This window comes from Protopterus annectens, chromosome 2.part0 (genome assembly GCF_019279795.1).
Source record: "Protopterus annectens isolate FY-2018-M chromosome 2.part0, PAN1.0, whole genome shotgun sequence".
Classification (NCBI taxonomy): domain Eukaryota; kingdom Metazoa; phylum Chordata; order Ceratodontiformes; family Protopteridae; genus Protopterus; species Protopterus annectens.
The window spans coordinates 1,937,261,736-1,937,280,425 of record NC_056728.1 but is presented as its reverse complement, the minus strand read 5'-3'; the positions used below and the strand labels follow the sequence as shown (position 1 = coordinate 1,937,280,425).

Below are 18,690 nucleotides of genomic sequence, written 5' to 3'. Positions count from 1 at the left end.
TAACACATCCAGTCTCATAGCTACAGTCTCATAGCTACTGAGGGAGCCACTCTCATCATTTCATTTTGGCGGTTCATTATCTCTCCTACAGGCATTACATCCAGCTAACATCTGCATTTATACATACTGGCAGACTTCCACTCCCCATGGACTATCAGAAGCAACAAAAACTACAAGTAGTGAGGCATTTCTCCCCGGGTCTCGACTGAAAATGGGCTTTGTACTTGTAGGACTTTCCCAGTAAACAAATGTGAAATAAATAAATAAAATAAAGAAGTGAAACACAAAATTATAGTATATGTATAGATAGCATGACTTTCCCAGATGCATTTCCCTGAGTCCGAGTAACATTTTTATTTGTGTTTAACCAGTATTATAGCCAGTCCTTTTTCAGTATTTCATATAATTTGGCACCCATTTGATAGTCATACCAGTCAGGTGGCTTGTTTTAAAGACAACATCCATGTCTTATTGATATTTCCATTGATTATGTAGACTGCTGGAGCATTCTTAATTTACAACAAATGCAAAACTCTCAGTATGTCAGATGTCATATGTTCATAAATTATGCACGCATTTCTTTATTCACACTGTGACAGTGGTAGTGTGTGTGTGTGTGTGTGTGTGTGTGTGTGTGTGTGTGTGTGTGTGTGTGTGTGTGTGTGTGTGTGTGTGTGTGTGTTTGTGAGAGAAAGATAGAGAGGGAAAGAGACACACACACAAGCACACAAGACACTCGTAGACAAATATTGGACTATGCAATCTAAATCTAATGCCACATTAATTAACCTTTAAATGAAATGTGAGAATTTATTATATTTGGATTAGTCGTGCAATGAATCAGAAACTCTCCTTGTATAAATAGTTAATGATGACGCTGGAAGAACAGATGAAGAAGATATTAACATTTCCATCCTAAATTAATCATTCAAACCATCTTAACAAACCATATAGCTGGCAGGAAAATCAGTACAGTCTAAGGTGCCTTGTCTTATCATGAATCAAATGGCTGCCAGCCTAATGCCATAGAGTTCAGAGAGAATGTGCATTTATTAAGCAGTCTCAATTCCTGAGAGTCAACCTGAGAATACAGCAATGAATGAAAATTGCTGGCTTCTGCTCCATTAGGAGAGGATGTAGGATTTGCCTTAACCTGCAGCAATGTATCCCACTGGAGAATGACAGAAGATGCAAGCAGACACTAAAATGTAGAAATAGGCATGCCAAGCTGCAGGGTAAATCACCAAGGAAAACTTAAATTCTGCCATCTGCACTGGGACATTTCACAGTGTCATGCACTACAGGTTTTAGTAGCTGGTTAAGGCAAATCCACAAACCAAGAAATTCATTTCACCTGCTTCATGTTAATTGCAAGAGCTGCAAACAGCAAATAAATTATTAAAAGAAAAAAAAAGTATCTGATTAAGGGTTTATAAAGTACAAACATTTATCAGTATGATTTTGTTACTAAATGGTGCTCTATTTCTCTTTTATTTTGTTATTTTTTTAAAGCACCTGCTGCACAGTATAGCAGCATTGTGTCATCCCATACTGTGAGGTAGGTTACGGACAGGGGACTGACCTGATGAGCAGGCTGGAGGCAGTGCTATGAGTGAAAAGTACTATAAAAATTATACCTGCAGTTTGCCGTAGGGATAACACTGTAATAGTTATACAGGATTTGTATCTGTTTGTCAAGCAGGTGAGCATACTTGTTACAAGTACACTGTTTCATTAGTGAACTAGGTACACTGACTCATAACAGGGCATGCACAGAATCACTTCTCTGCTACCTTCATCATAAATTAAATTGTATGATGGCTTCATATCATCGTAAGCTAACTGCCTTTACCACAATGGCCCATTAGATTTGAAAAAGAGAAAAATACGTACCTGTTCCGTTCCCCTTATCTCTAGGGAACAGGTCATCACTGCCTTCTCAAAGGCAAAAAATACAGCCTCCATGGGACCTGATAACATCCCAGGCTGCATCCTACATGAACTTAAGCAGGAACTTGCAGCACCATTAGGCACTTTATTCAACCAAAGCCTGAGTACTGGCTTTGTCCTGGTCAAGTGGAGGACAGCCATTGTCATCCCTTTACACAAAGGTGGAGCGTCCACCAATCCAAGAAATTATAGACCATCAGCCTAACTAGCTTGATCTGCAAGGCCATGGAGCAGATTATCATGGACCACATTAACAAGGATATTGGCAACCTCCAGACACTTGATCCCACACTATTTGGTTTTGTCAAGGGGAGGTCATGTCTGCTAAATTTGGTCGACTTCTTTGAGATAGTCACCAAAGCCATGGATGAGGGGAAGATTTTGCACACCACCTACCTTGATCTGGCCAAAGCCTTTGATACTATTCCCCACTCAGGTATAATAGATAAACTCTCTCAACTAGGCATCAGTCCATATGTTACCAGGTGGGTAACCAACTGGCTCACTGATAGAACCCACCTAGTCAAAATAGGGGAAGCTACCTCAAGTAGTAGACCTGTAACAAGCGGTGTACCCCAGGGATCGGTCTTGGGGCCCCTGCTGCTTGGGATATAATTCTCGGAGGTGCAGGCCAAATCTAGTGGGCTATGGCTGATCAGGCTTGCAGATGTGTGCAAGCTGGGTGCTGTTGTCAATTCCCCTAATGATGTGGACATCCTCCAAGAGGGTCTCACCCAAACAAATGGCTGGTGCCAGAAACATGGCCTCAAACTGAAAGCCAAAAAATGCATCATAATCCCTTTTGGGAAGAGTGATGTCCCCACAAATTATCATATTGATAATAAGGTACTAAGCAAGCAATCATTTGTGAGGGACTTGGGCACCCAGGTGTCTTTCTACATGGCCCAACTCATTAGTAAGGGTATCTCATCCAGGCACAAGCTGGTCATAACATCCCTGTATTGTTCCCTTATAAGACCCATTACTGAGTACAATGCCCCTTTTGGCATGTACCTCACAAAGCACAAGCAGCAGCTGGAGAGACCACAAGGGTTCCTCACCCCAAGAATCCATGGCCTCTAACATCTACCCTACACAGATAGGCTAAAACCCCTGTCCCTCTACTTAATCTCCTACAGACTCCTCAGACGTGACCTCTGTGGCATACAAAGCAATATCAGACCCCGCCCTGGTGGGGCTGCTGCATACCCACAAGTTAAGCTCCACTTGAGTAACACTTACGCGTGACATCAATAGGACTCGTTGGCAGGACATATTTGTCTCCCAGAGACTCCCTCTTTTGTTGAATAGACACCCTCTGCATGTAAAGCGGAATACCTCATTAAACCTTTTTAAGTGCAACCTGGATAACTGGTTGGGGAACAGAAAATACACCTCTGGGATTCCACCTGTGTTCCTGCTGGACAGTGGCATAGGGTGCTGACTTGTTGGAACATAGGCTAAATTCTTGTCTAGGCTTGTAAGGGCCCGAGAGCCAATAGCCTAGTAACGTCCTATGATCCTATGAAACATTTTTTATCTTCCACTTGTACCATAATAACACATGTTCTTTTTACTCTAAATTAATGTAATGGAAAACAAATAATGAAGCAAATGGTGGAGTACTGTTATTGCATCCAATCCAACATATCAACATCTGAGGTATTACTTTAAAAGATTCCCTTCCTGATGATACAAAGTACTTTTCAATTACTTAAAACTTACTTTCATAACGGATCTGGAAGCCAACACTTGAGCGACTGTTGTCTGTAACAAACAGGAGGTGCATGTAATTGCCAGTGCTAATCAGGAACTGCGGTGCTTGTGTTCCATGGTATTCGCCAATTAATGGGGATGTACTAGTAGGACCATCTCGTACTTCAAGTATGTCATAATTAACTTCTGTCTGAAACCTAGAGAATAAAATAAATATCATTAAAAAAAATGTTCACATTATGACTCCTTTGAGTCTTAATATACAACCCTGAAAGAAAAGTCCATGTATCCTTCCTAAAGCAAATTGTTCTGATTAACCAACTATAAGCCATTATTCTATGACAGTGCAGGACTGAGTGTGATGCTGATTAATTGACTGAATATGGAGATGATATGGGAATCAGACTAAATAATTAGGGCCAGAAGATTGCACCAGGGGTTATAATCACACAGGAGTTAAACTGTGTTGCAGTGAATGGCTGGAGGCTCAAGCTTACCTGATGTAGCACTGAATTACCATGGACATTGATTCAAGTCAACCTGAGCAAAGAATGTCACTCTATGCAGACTCAGCTGGAGTAATGTGTGCAGTCCAAGAAATTATTAAGTAGGAAAGGTAAACTTCCTTGAAGGATTTCAAAGAAGGACAATAAAGATAACAAAGGAACTAAAAAGTCTGGGCTGTCAGGAAACATTTAATATACTGCTGATATTAACAGTAGCGTTGTTGCCTCACAGTAAGATGCTGTCTGGTTCGATTCTCTGCTAGAGCGTCTTCTGCGTGGAGACATGCATGAATGGGCGTACCTTTGTTGAAGGTTGTGCGTCAGGCCTGGCAAGCCGGTATGTAAAAATCAACTGCTAATCATTAGTGGACCAGAGTTCCGCTGTGGCGACCCCTAACTGGGAAAAGCCGAAAGACACAAACAAACATTAACAGTGATAGGGAAAATTATATGTATGCACATTAAATTGTGTTCAAGATGCGATCTACTTAAACTAAAGGACAGAGATGGAAGAAAAGGTAATATTCTAGCCAGATATGAAGAAGCATTTTCCACAGAGAATGTGGTAAATTCCTGGAATAAAAAAAAAAAAAAATAGAATTTTCTTTTTTTTGGGGGGAGGGGGGCATTTTTTATTAAGTCACTGCAGATAACCATCAACTTCTTCCAGAGTCTTTTGTCATTCAACAGGTAACCAAGCCTGACTAGTCACTCCCAACCTAACCCTGACCCATAGTGAAGAGAATACAGCATTCTGGGACAGTGTAATAGGTCCATAGGTTGGTACTAGGCTATCGGCCCTAGGGCCTATACAAGCCTAGCCATAACAATTCCCTGGCTATTTCTTCCCACACTATTTACTTCCTGGACACCTGTCTAGCAGGGTGACTGACATGATCCCCAGGGTGAATTTCCTTTCTCTCATCCAATCGTCAGGGTTCCTTTCGAAGAGGGCCAATGAGGTGCTCTGCTTGACATGTATGGGCAGTCTATTCCAGAGTCTGGGGAGTCTCTGGGTCAGGAACCTATCCCTCCAGCATGTTTTGTTTATTGTGATGACAAGGTTTAGATCCCTGGAGCATGTGGCTCTGAGGGATTGGGATTTCTTTAAGTGTAGCATGTACAACAGCACTGGGTTTGACATGGCCTTGTATGTTAAGCAGAACCTCTGAGCAGACAATATGCGACAGAGTATAGCTGGATTTTTTTAAGGTGGTCAGCATAGGGCATCTGCTGTAGGCCTGTGATTCTTTTAGTGAGGTATTTCTGCGGTCTTTCCAGTTGTTGCAGGTGTCTTGAGAGGTACATACCAAATGGGGCATTATATTCTATAATGGGTCTAATGAGAGATGAGTACAGTGGGACAATGACCTCTTTTTTTCTGGATGAAAAGCCAAAGCCCTTAGTGATGAGATGTGCCACATAGAAAGATTTCCTGACTGTTGTGGCGATGTGGTTATCGAAGGTGAGACCACTGTCCACCTGTGTCCCTAAGTCTCATATCACTCTTTTGGTGTTTAGTGTACTGCCACCTATGTGGTAATTCATGGGTACATGTTTTTTTCCCAAAGGGGATAACTATACATTTCTTGGCATTGAGCTTGAGCCCATGAATCTAGCACCATGCATCTGTTTCTCTAAGGCCCTTTTGTAGAATATCCACATCATTTGGAGATTCAATAATGGCTCCCAGTTTGCAGTCATCTGCGAACTTTGTTAGCCAGAGTCCCTTGGTATTGGCCTGCACTTCAGAGAAGTAGATGCCAAACAAGAGTGGTCCCAGGACTGAACCCTGAGGTACTCCTCTTGTCACTTGTCTAGAGGTGGATTTGGAGTCAGCTACTTTTACAGTGTGGGTTCTGTCAGTAAGCCAGTTGGCAACCCATCGAGTGACGTAGGGATTAATGGCCAACTTAGTAAGTTTATCTATGATTCCAGAGAGGGAGATGGTGTCAAAGGCCTTGGCAAGGTCCAGATAGGCTGTGTGGACTGCCTTACCCTTGTCCACAGCTCTGGAGACTGATTCAAAGAAGTCAATCAGGTTCAGGAGACAAGATCGGCCTTTCACAAACCCAAACTCAGTGAGATCCAGTGTTTGAAAGTTGCCAAAGTCTTTGTTTATAAGTTCCATGATAATACGTTCCATGGCCTTGCAGACCAGGCTCATCAGACTGATGGGGTGGTAGTTCCCAGGATCCAAGGTGGATCCCCACTTGTGGAGTGAGATAACTGTAGCTGTGCACCACTCAGTGGGCACGAAGCCTGAGGTGAGGCTATGATTAAACATGACACTTAGGTGAGGTGTCAGTTCATTTTGTAGTTCATGTAGTACACAGTCCGGGATGTCATCTGGTCCCATGGATGCTGTATTCTTAGCTTTGGAGAGTGCGTTTTTTACCTGTGTGGCCATTATTACCGGAATTTGGCAGTCTTCCAGTAATGAGATGGTTCATTTAGTGGGTGAGAGGGGGGTGAAGTTGCCACTGAATCGATCTGCCAGGATATTGGCAATATCCTTGGGATCAGTATATTCAATGCCATTCTGTTGTAGCTCAGAGCGGATCTGAGCATTGCCATTTAGATTCTTAACATAGTTACAGAATGCCTTGTGGTTGTCTTTGGAATCTTTGGCAAATTTATTTTCGTAACTAGCTTTGGTGGATTTTATGAGGGATCTCAGCTTCTTACTGAGGCTGCTAAGGGAGTTTTTTGCATCCTGGGATTTTCCTCTTTTCTGCTGCTGCTGAGAAGAGTTTTTCTTCCTAAGGGCCCCCCCCCCCAAAAAAAAAAACACATCTCTACCATCCCAAGGAAAAGCATGCAGTGTGCTATTCTAGTGCATCATATACTATTCCACGTGAGACTCAATCACAGGTCTGCTCCATTGCTGAGTGTGCACACTTACCTCACTAAGAGATTAGCAAGTGTCATTCATCACTACTAAGACTAACCTATGTACACACTTTTTTATTGCTCAGCAGGAAATCTTCAAGAATCCCGTTATAAAAATATACTTCAGATTATTTTTAAATAACTGTACATTATGGAGATTTTATAGTGATAAACATGTACATAAAATAAACTGTGTATAACTGAGATACAAATTTACAGACAGCAGATTTCTTATTTGACAATATTCCAAACACAGTTTAAGCTAAGATAAAAGTGAGAGGATGTCAGAAATGATTACTGGAATATAGACAACTATCTAATTATCTCTATATTACTCATACCTAACCATGCAATAATATATGTAATGAATACAGAAAACTGTACAAAATAAACGCTGACAAGGTACTGATTCCCACAGAAGAAATATGACAACTGGTTAAGACTCCACTAATTAAATATAACAAAAAAACAGTAAAGATTAAGCAATTTCATCCACAGCAATATGGACTTCATCAGAATACCTTCTTTAATCAATTAAGTCTTTAAATACAACTTTTTTTTTGGCAACAAGATCACTGATAGGTTAAAATTCAGTTAATTAATTTAAAATACATTCATTTAAAGTGACATATGCATTCATTTATACTAAGCAACACAATTTACGATAAAACCCAATAACCCAATTCATCCAATTTCTATTCAAACACATAAATACAAATATTAAATATATTTGTCTTCCTAACTACATGGACTGCATTATATAATATATCAAATGTAAACAGTAATGTGTAAAATATCTCTTTCTGACCTATTGACTTTGTACCTAAGTTACAAACAATATACATGTATTTTTACATTCACATTATAAACTATACAAAACTTCATATATTTAATCTTACATTTGTAACTGTAAAATAGGTTTAATTGTTATGTAGTCGTTTAAAACAGATTCATTTGAGGTATCAGTTAATAATTGCTATTTCACTTCCCTTTGTCCTAGTAATGCCTTACAATTCCCCCTTCTTTGTCCCAATCTAGGCTGCTCTAAAATAGCAAATCTAAAAAAGTGACCATCCCCATATTTGGCCACATGTCTGAATATGGCATTACTACTATCCTTTTTTCTAATATTGTATAAATGGTCATAAATTCTTCTTTTAAACAACCTCTCTGTTTTACCTATGTAGAAGCTAGGACAGGACATGCACTTGGCCATATATATGATATTTTTAGAGTTGCAATTACCCTGCTTAATTGTAACCCTAGTCATATTTATATTTTCCAAAATGATACCTTCTTCCTCTATTATAGCATGACACTGCCTACAACTCCCACATCGCCTAGTATGCTTGTTCTGTTTACTCATAGCCCTTACAGTATTTCCTCCCTCAAAGTTCTTCTTTAAATTACTACCCATTTTGTAGACAAATATTGGGGTGTCTCCAAAAATATTTCTTATTTCACTAACCACCATAAATACACTCCAATTCCTACAGAGAATCTGTTTTATCTGATTCACGTGGGTGTTGTATTCCAAGATACAAGCCTTATTATAATGTACTTCTGTGTTATTTGTAACAACACCTACATTTTTAATCAATTCCTTACCTAGAATGGGTGAATATGTTTTCCCCATTCACTAATTACATATCTCTTAACATCTTCCAAGATATTCATGGGATATCCTCTTGAACTAAATAGGGGCCTTACAAAATCTATTTCATCAAGCATGTCAGAATGTAAGGACATCATTCTGGCAGCCCTAATACACTGCCTTTTAAAGATGTTTTTCATAATTTTCCTAGGATGATTACTTGAATACTCTAAATAACTGTTGGAAAAGGTATTTTTCCTATATATACAAGACTTAAAACCATTAGATGTATTGGATATAAATGTATCCAAATATGCTATACCTTCAGTACTACAAGACTGGTCTATAATGTCTCGTGGACCATCACATAAAATAAAAATGTTGTCCAAAAATCTGGAATAGTATTGAATGTACTTATAATACTCAGTCTTGAAGATGTGGATGTTCTCCCAATCCAACATAACCAGATTAGCGAAGATGGGGGCACAAGCTGCTCTCATCACCACCCCCCAGTCTGTCTGTAATGTTCACCTTCAAAATAAATATAATTGTGTTCAAGTACAACTGAGTTTGCACAGTGGAAGAAATTGTACATAAAGCAGTACAATTTGGGTGGTAAAACAGCTCAAACTATTTATTCCAAGAAATGTAAAAGTTAAGAAGGGATGTTAGAACATTATAAGTGTAACACAGTATACCCCTGGAAGGAGGGTAAGACTAGGTCTGATAAAGGTAATGTGAGACATGATACTAATAGATATGAGAAACCTAACCAAGAGGTATAGCAGGAGGGTAGTAGTTCAAATTTTCATTTGGGGTTGAAACAGCAACAACTACCAAATCGGAGAAAGGATTGGAGGTGGAAATGGAACAAGTAACAGTGGACACAGGGACAAAATATAGATCAGACTTGGAGGGAGGATATGAGGCAGTGATAGCCCTTGATGCACCCACAGGGATACACTCAGAAATAACAGCTTCTGATGGTATAGTCTACAGCTTGGACAATTTTAAAATTTATAATTATACCAATTTGGTAATTGATAAGGATCATTTCAAATTATTCTCAAAGGGTATGAAATATATACCAAAGACTAGATTTCATTTGGTTGACTGCCTATCAGAGATTAAGTTATTTCTTAGAAAAATAAATTTGGCTGTATTATTTCAAAACAAATCTTTACCAGATTGTAAAGGAGAGTTAAAGAAAAAAAGTATTTATGTAAAACCCACCCAACCTAGTGTAGCTGTGTATGAGAAATTGGTCACTAGAGAAATATATAGCTTACAAAATGATGTAAGATATAAGAGAACATCTAGCAATTTATCTGATGACGAATTACAAATTTTAGATCAACTTAAAAATAACCCCAACATTAGGGTTATGAAACCCAATAAGGCCGGAGGGGTGGTACTATGTGACTCCTTGGATGATACTACTAAAATGTATAAAATACTTCAAGAGTCTGGCAATTATGAAATTGTGCCTATTAACAAAATCCATATAGGATACAAATGGATAGATATGTATTTAGAAGAATTTCTCCTGGACAATCATATTACTATGGACACTTTCAATTTTTAAAAGTAGAGCACCCTCTACTGGCTACAATAGTGGGAATTCCGATGGTCCATAAGAATTCTATTGATCCCCCCTTTCGTCCCTTTTTCTCAGGTAGCCACTCCAAAACCTTCCTTTAGGAACAGCCATTGATAAATTGCTTAAGCATATATATGCAAAAATACCACACCTAATAAAGGACTCATGGATCTTTTTAGATAGTCTCACTCCAAGTTTACGGAAAGAAGGACTCATTTTTATTACTATAGATGTAATTGATTTGTTTTCATGTATACCTAAGCAACAAGGGTTAGAAGGATTTTACAACAGTGTTAGGCACTATAGTAATTTGGACTGGGACCATATAAGTCTGATAATGTAATTTATGACAATTGTGCTTGAACACAATTATATTTACTTTGAAGGTGAACATTACAGACAGACTGGGGAGGTGGCGATTGGGGCAGCTTGTGCCCCAATCTTCGCTAATCTGGTTATGTTGGATTGGGAGAACACCCACATCTTCAAGAGTGAGCATTATAAGTACATTCGATACTATTCCAGATTTTTGGACAACATTTTTATTTTATGGGATGGTCCATGAAACATTATAGACCAGTTTATGGAATTTTTGAACAGTACAAGTACTTTTTTAAAATTCACATATTCTTGTAGTACTGAAGGTATAGCATATTTGGATACATTTATATCCAATACATCTAATGGTTTTAAGTCTCGTATATATAGGAAAATACCTTTTCCAACTGTTACTTAGAGTATTCAAGTAATCATCCTAGGAAAATGAATAAAAACATCTTTAAAGGGCACTGTATTAGGGCTGCCAGAATGACGTCTTTACATTCTGACATGCTTGATGAAATAAATTTTATAAGATCCCTATTTAGTTCAAGAGGATATCCCATGAATATCTTGGAAGATGTTAAGAAATATGTAATTAGTGAATGGGGGAAAAATATTCACCCATTCTATGGAATGTAATTGATTAAAAATGTAGGTGTTGTTACAAATAACACAGAGGTACATTATAATAAGGCTTGTATCTTGGAATATAACCCTCACGTGAATCGGATAAAACAGATTCTCTGTAGGAATTGAAATGTATTTATGGTGGATAGTGAAATAAGAAATATTGTAGGAAACACCCCAATATTTGTCTACAAAATGGGTAGTAATTTAAAGAAGAACTTTGAGAAAGGAAATACTGTAAGGGCTATGAGTCAACTGAACAAACATACTAGGTGATGTGGGAGTTGTAGGCAGTGTCATGCTATCTTAGAGGAAGAAGGTATCATTTTGGAAAATATAAATAGGACTAGGCTTACATTTAAGCAGGGTAATTGTAACTCTAAAAATATTATATATATGGCCAAGTGCATGTCCTGTCCTACCTTCTATGTAGGTAAAACAGAGAGGTTGTTTAAAAGAAGAATTTATGACCATTTATACAATATTAGAAAAAAAGGATAGTAGTAATGTCCTATTTAGAAATGTGGACAAATATGAGGATGGTCACTTGTTTAGATTTGCTATTTTAGAGCAGCTTAGATTGGGACAAAGAAGGGGGGAATTATAAGGCATTACTAGGACAAAGAGAAGTGAAATGGCAATTATTAACTGATGTCTCAAATGAACCTGGGTTAAATGACTATATAACAATTAAACCTATTTTACAGTTTACAAATGTAAGATTAAATATATGAAGTTTTGTATAGTTTATAATGTGAATGTAAAAATACATGTATATTGTTTGTAACTTAGGTAAGAAGTCAATAGGTTAGAAAGAGATTTTTTTACACATTACTGTTTACATTTGATATATTATATAATGCAGTCCATGTAGTTAGGAAGACAGATATATTTAATATTTGTATTTATGTGTTTGAATAGAAATTGGTTGAATTGGGTTATTGGGTTTTATCATAAATTGTGTTGCTTAGTATAAATGAATGCATATGTCACTTTAAATGAATGTATTTTAAATGAATGACTTGAATTTTAACCTATCAGTGATCTTGGTGTCAAAAAAAGTTGTATTTAAAGACTCAATTGATTAAAGAAGGTATTCTGATGAAGTCCACATTGCTGTGGATGAAGGCGCTTAATCTTTACTGTTTTTTTGTTATATTTAATTAGTGGAGTCTTATCCAGTTGTCGTACTGCTTCTGTGGGAATCAGTACCTTGTCAGCATTTATTTTGTACAGTTTTCTTTATTTGTGTTGTTTAAACGCTGTTTTGTGGAATATATGTAATGAATCAGTGCCCGTGGGCCATCAAGCACCCAAGCCACTAGTTGAATTTGGGTCAACTGAGACATAATTAAGCCTTTATTCATCTATTCCACTGGCCATACTCTGGTCTTCAAGAGTTGGTGGTTGGCATGGCTTCATACATGTTTGAGTTAAGATGAGAGCTATAAGGAGGTGGGAATGACAGCAAAGGTAATGGCTGTCAGCCTCACTGGTCAGAGGAGCTACAATGAGCTCACTGGCCAGATGAACTACACTGATCAGGAGTCCTCTTACACAAGCATTGCACAGATGTGTGTAGATGTACGTGTTGAGCACAGGGACACTGGAATATAACTTGCAATTTTTCTTTGTATAACACATACCTGTTGATTGCAATGCCAGAATAATTATTTTGATCATCTTTTTGAATGATTTATCCATCTATATTTTGCAAACTCTTATCAGTAACAAAAGGAAATATTGATGATCCCCAAGTTTTCCTTCAAATGGCAAGGTGACTTAAGTTCTAATGAATGAGATCAAAAAGTTTATATGTATGTGCAATTTGAATTTATCAGTGCAGTTCTCAAAACTGTTTTACATTAGACCTTTCTCTTTCAGAGAAGAAAGGACTTCAGACACAGTTAAAACTACTGTCATGAAAATTATCCATAAGTATATTCAACCAAAAATACATCTGCCCTACCAATGTATTGTGCTAGAAAGAAATCTGTCATAGAAAAAGTATCAATTCAGTCAGAAATTCTCAGCAGTTATAGCTATGACATTGATGTATTTATTGCATTTACTGAAGACAAGGTCATTTAAGGTAAAAGAGACAGCTGGAAGAAATATACATCTGAGAAGTGGGCTTTGTACAAACACATCGGAGAAGTGGGGTCTCCTTGAACACAAATCCACTCTTTCATTACAAGATTTAGTTTGCTAGATTTCGTGGCTAAAATTGCATTGTACCACATTATGTATACTCTTTTATTGCTGTTTTAACCGGTACAGTGGGAAAACTTAAATTAAAATCTATTAACTTGTTCAATGTCACAGTATCTCCATTACGGGGTTAAATGGGATTTATTTTTGCAGCTTGGTTTTATTTTAATAAACAATTACTAAATATATTAATATATATATATATTAATATATACAATATTCTACTGCTAGGTGTGAGTGACAGGGAGACACAACTACTTGTTTTTCTATATTTTAATAATTATTTCTGACATGCAATCATGTTTATATTAGCTTAAGCTATGCTTGGGGCATTGTCATATAAGCAATCTGCTATCTGTATATCTATATATCAATCATAAACAGTTCATTTTATGCACATAATATTTATCACAACAAAATCTCTAAAAAATACAGTTATTTAAACACAATCTGAAGAATATTTATGGATTGGGATTCATGAAGATGTTTTACTGGGTAACAGAGATTGTGCACATTGGTTGTTCTCATTAATGATGAACAATACATGCTAAGCACCATAGGGCAGGGTGAGGACTGCACAGGTTGAGTTCACCCAAAACAGATGGGATGGCAGGAATTTGTCAGTAGTAGAACCAGACTAACAGTTACAGAATACGAATATTCTTGGTTGTAGTACATACAGCAGATCGATCTCTGACAGGCTGATCAACTGGGAGGGCTGCTGTTCTGCAACAACAGGAAAGTAATTGCAATTATTGCCAAGCTCAGCTGCAAGTTGCAATGGAGGAGCTGATTTTCTGCTGGCTACTCAAAGTGTACGTATCTGTTAGATACCCAGCCACTTTTAGCTACACAGAAAAGTGTCCATTCTGAAGAAAAGACTCACAGCATTGCTGGCCACTATAGATACTCTGCATACCCTGGCAGCAGCAGCTGCCTTCAGTAGTGTCGAGCGCATTCAAAAATCATTGTTCATTAGCATTGCAGGGTAGAAGGCATTCATGAGTGCTGGGACAGGAAATAAAGAAATACACTACACCTAACAAGCAAAACACTTCTGGGAAATGGTTGTCATGTTATCTTAGTCAGAACAAGTTTGGCACCCTGAATAGCTAATCATTCCAGAGAAAACAAAGATATTTGCAGACTAAACATAAATATCAAATTAACTGCAGCAATGAGTTCCTTATTGTACATTTGTAAATCACTATGGAAATAATGAATGATATAGGATACCTTCATTCCCTGGTCCTTGTCTATGTAGTACTGCCAGTAGACAGTACACCACTATGGCAATGCACTATCCAGCTGTTAAAAACATCAACAGCACTGCAATGAATAACTTTGTTCATGGTATATATAGCAGCACAGCTTCACAAAATGGATGAATGTAATGTCATTAATATGAGTTTCTTAACTACAGGCTTGCTGCACTTGTTTAGGAGGAAGATACAAGTCATATTACTTCTCCTTTGTTACTCCTTTATGTGACTAAACAGGAAAGATAAATACTTGTCGAAATCTAATCTCCTAAAACATAGTACAACAATACAGACCTATCCTCTTAGTGCTGTTGCTATTAACATAAAAACTATAGTTTTTAAAAGTGATGTTCCGTATGACTATTAACCTTAATCCTACTGATCCAATCCATTACTAAATGCAGTGTTGTATTTTGTAGCCTTCTAAACACCGAGTTGAAAGAACACGGAATGGTAAAATAATTTGATTAACAGAAAGATAATATGGTTAGAAAACCTAAATATTCAAGAAGAGTTATTGTATTCCATTTCTTAAAAGTTGCTTAGTGGCAGGCAGGGGTCCAGAGCTACATGGAGGCCCATGACCAACCATGAAAATAATTTTATTTAAGAGCATAGGAATGTAGGACTAATATTAGGTTAGTGATCATGGAGACCATTAGGTGTCTATTCATATACACCTGAGACAAACTTAAAAAGTACTTGCCACTCTTGTCAATCACTTAATACTACTTAACTCCAACAGGGCCTTCTGTAATAAGCCTGATGTAAATTTGTGTCTACCCATCTAGTCATCAGGACTTGCTGTAATGTAGCTAAAGTAGTACTTTGCTTGACCAGTAGAGACAACCTATTTCATTAGCTGGGATTATGCTGTGTTAGGAACCTATCCCTCCATCAAGTCTTCTTTATGTTTTGGTGTAGGTTTGTGTTTCTTGCCTGGATGCTTGTAGAAGCACTGATTTTGTAAAAAAATAGGGGGTCAAATAGGATTGTTTTTTTCATGGCTCAGAAAGCTAGACACATGTCATATCACAGCAACCAGTATGATTCTATGTATAATGAGAGCCATGACAATCTTTCAGGACAGATGAAGGTTTTAATCCTTTTAGTCTTCTTAGTTAGAACTGCTTTTAGCTTTTCCAGTAAAACAATATGGTTGGATTTGTACATAACAAAGGGGACAATTTATTTGATGATTGGTCTGATAAGGAAAGAATACAAAGGTAGGATGACTTCTTTGGCTCTCAAAGATATTTTCCTAGTATTTAATTAGACCAGATAGAAAGATATACTGACTATGGTGAAAACATGATGATCATATGAGAGAGAGTTGTCCATCTAAGTACCCAGGTCTCTTATGACTGTCTGTCTCTCAAAAAAGGACTACCATTTATAACATATGAGGCTGGAGCAGATTTTTTGATGAATGTCGCTATGCTGCACCTTTTTGCTTCTAACTTTAGACCATTTTCAGTACACCTGGTAAGTATATATTCTAACCTTTGCTGTAGCTGTAGCTGTTTAGTATCAGTGGGTAAGCAGATACAGTACTTGACTTGCAATCATCAGTACACTTGGTCAAACACACTTCTGAGATATTGGCTTGGATATTTGCAAAACGAATGGCGAACAGAAAATGGCCTAGCATGAACCCCTGTGGCGCCTAACTCATTACAAATTTACATTCAGAAAGTGCAGCAGCAACTTTCACAAACTGGGATCTGCAGGATACCCAAAATGTATGTCTGTGAACAACTTAGAGGCTTAAATTAACTCATTTTTCAATAACACCAGCATGGGGAATAGTATCAAAACCTTGACCTAGTCATGATAAGCAGTGTGAACAGAATAATCACTGACCACAGCCTCTGTAACCTTTTCAATGAAGCTTACTATATTTACAAGGCTGGACCAGCCATGCATAAAATCAAACTGAGTAGAATCTAGTTCAGTTAACTTGTTTATGTCTGCAGAAATGAATTCTGCTATGATACAGCCTGAGGTTTTGAGTTTCTGGAATAAATTCTGCTATGATACATCCTGTGGTTTTGAGTATAATGGTGGTGAGGCTGTTGGGCCTATAATAACCTGGGTCTGTAGAGGAGCCACCTTTCTGTAAGAGAGTAACAGTGGCTGTTCTTCAGGCATCACGCTCAAACCCTGTAGACAGACTGAGGTTAAACATTTTAAGCAGAGGCTCAGGTAGGGCATATATGGCACTGATGAGAATGCATCCTGGTATTGTGTCTAGGAGAGGGGAAGAGGAAAGTGCTAGAAACTGTGGGTGAGGGCTTGAGGAGGACCTGTTAGGTTTCTGGAGGCTTTTTTGGTATGTAGGAGTAAAAGTTACAGATTGACCCTATTTTGGGCCTTGCCCCTCTTTTCCTTGTTGCTTTGTCCACATTTCGTGCTTTAATAGCTTAAAAGGAATAACGGTATTCATTTTGGAAAACACGCTTAAAGGTATTCATGTCAGCAAGATGCAGAGTGAGACCAAGTCAGAACCTCCTCCACCTGCTATACCCCACTTTGTGGTCAATAGATAAGTCCGAAGTGTAGGCTGGTGAGGAGCTGACTATGGACTTCTGAACCGCCTGGTGGTAAAGTGAACAGCGCTGGTGATTTCATTGGTTCTTTTGTTTCATTTAAATTTAAAACTAGGGTGAACATTGCTGTGTTTTTGGTGGGTGGATGTGTGGAGGAGGTTGTGCATTTGAGTTGCTCATCCTTCAGTTCAGGCAGAGCATGCTGTGTATAAATGGGGGGGAGATAATAAAAAAAAATGCGGAGGGGCTTAATGAGTCCAGCTTCTGTTGTTTTATGTAACTTCTGAGGAAGGGGCTGAGTGGTGATTGCATTTCGGTTCAGACTTGACAACTTTTGAAGTTATAGGGATGGCATTTGGACTCTGTCCCTGTTTTGGGCTGTTGTTCTTCCATTGTATGGGGCTTGGCCAGGTTTTGCACTGCGAGGTTGAGGAGGTTCTGGAGTGACCAGGAGGTTTTGTGGGCTTCGAGGCTCTCGCAGGTAAAGGTTGTGCTCTTTCACAACATGAATTCTCCACAGAGGGAAGGGAATGCTCAGCGGCTGTTATTTAAGGACAATATCCTAGTTATCTGCTATACAATGACAGGGATCTGTATTTGAGTTGGTACTGTTTAACACTGACATTGTTTCCGTATGAAAGAACAAATTTGGTTGGTTAAATAAATATGCAACAAGAGATAGTACAGCACACAAACGGAGCCCAGGAACAGCGTGTCGATACAAAAATAATAAATATAATCAATCACCATATGCACGTTCTTCCTGGTAATGCTAAAGAGACTCCAACTGCTTAGAAGTAAAAAATCCCAATACGCTGACACTCCACTTCTATCAGGAGATGTAACAAACAGTCCAGATTTGTAAAATCACACAATTTTATTCCAAAACGACAAAAAGTGAGCGCTTTCGCCAATAGGCTTCTTCAGACTAAAGAAGCCTATTGGCGAAAGCGCTCACTTTTTGTCGTTTTGGAATAAAATTGTGTGATTTTACAAATCTGGACTGTTTGTTACATCTCCTGATAGAAGTGGAGTGTCAGCGTATTGGAATTTTTTACTTCTAAGCAGTTGGAGTCTCTTTAGCATTATCAGGAAGAACGTGCATATGGTGATTGGTTAAATAAATATGCTGATGACCTCAAATTAGTTTTATAATTACCATCAAAGATGATTTATATAAGGTTTAGTAAGGTTGTACTTATCAGCTGATGACTCTGCATTTGGTTGTAGCATGCACATGGGGTGATGGGATAAAGAGAAGGAGAAAGGAAATTCTGAAAGGGGAGTCCAAAACTCTTTGATTTTCCCCGCAAAAGGTGTAATACTAAAACTGGAACTAGAACATAGTTATTTATGGAACTTGTTCTTGGGTATAAGGTATTTTCCAGCAATGTTATATGTGATTTTATCAACATGCTGATGTGTCTGTAAATTGTAAATATTGTTTGCTCATTTTCTTTGA

The 18,690-nt window shown here is 38.0% G+C and overlaps 1 protein-coding gene across 1 annotated transcript in view; it reads right to left on the bottom strand.

Moving 5' to 3' along the window:
• The window catches only part of LOC122792903 (CUB and sushi domain-containing protein 1-like), a 4,548,980-nt gene that overhangs the window by 4,338,120 nt on the left and 192,170 nt on the right, over window positions 1-18,690 (bottom strand). The window contains exon 6 of the mRNA XM_044060461.1: window positions 3,676-3,863. Within this exon, the coding sequence (XP_043916396.1) occupies window positions 3,676-3,863 (188 nt within the window). The remainder of the gene's footprint in view (window positions 1-3,675; window positions 3,864-18,690) is intronic.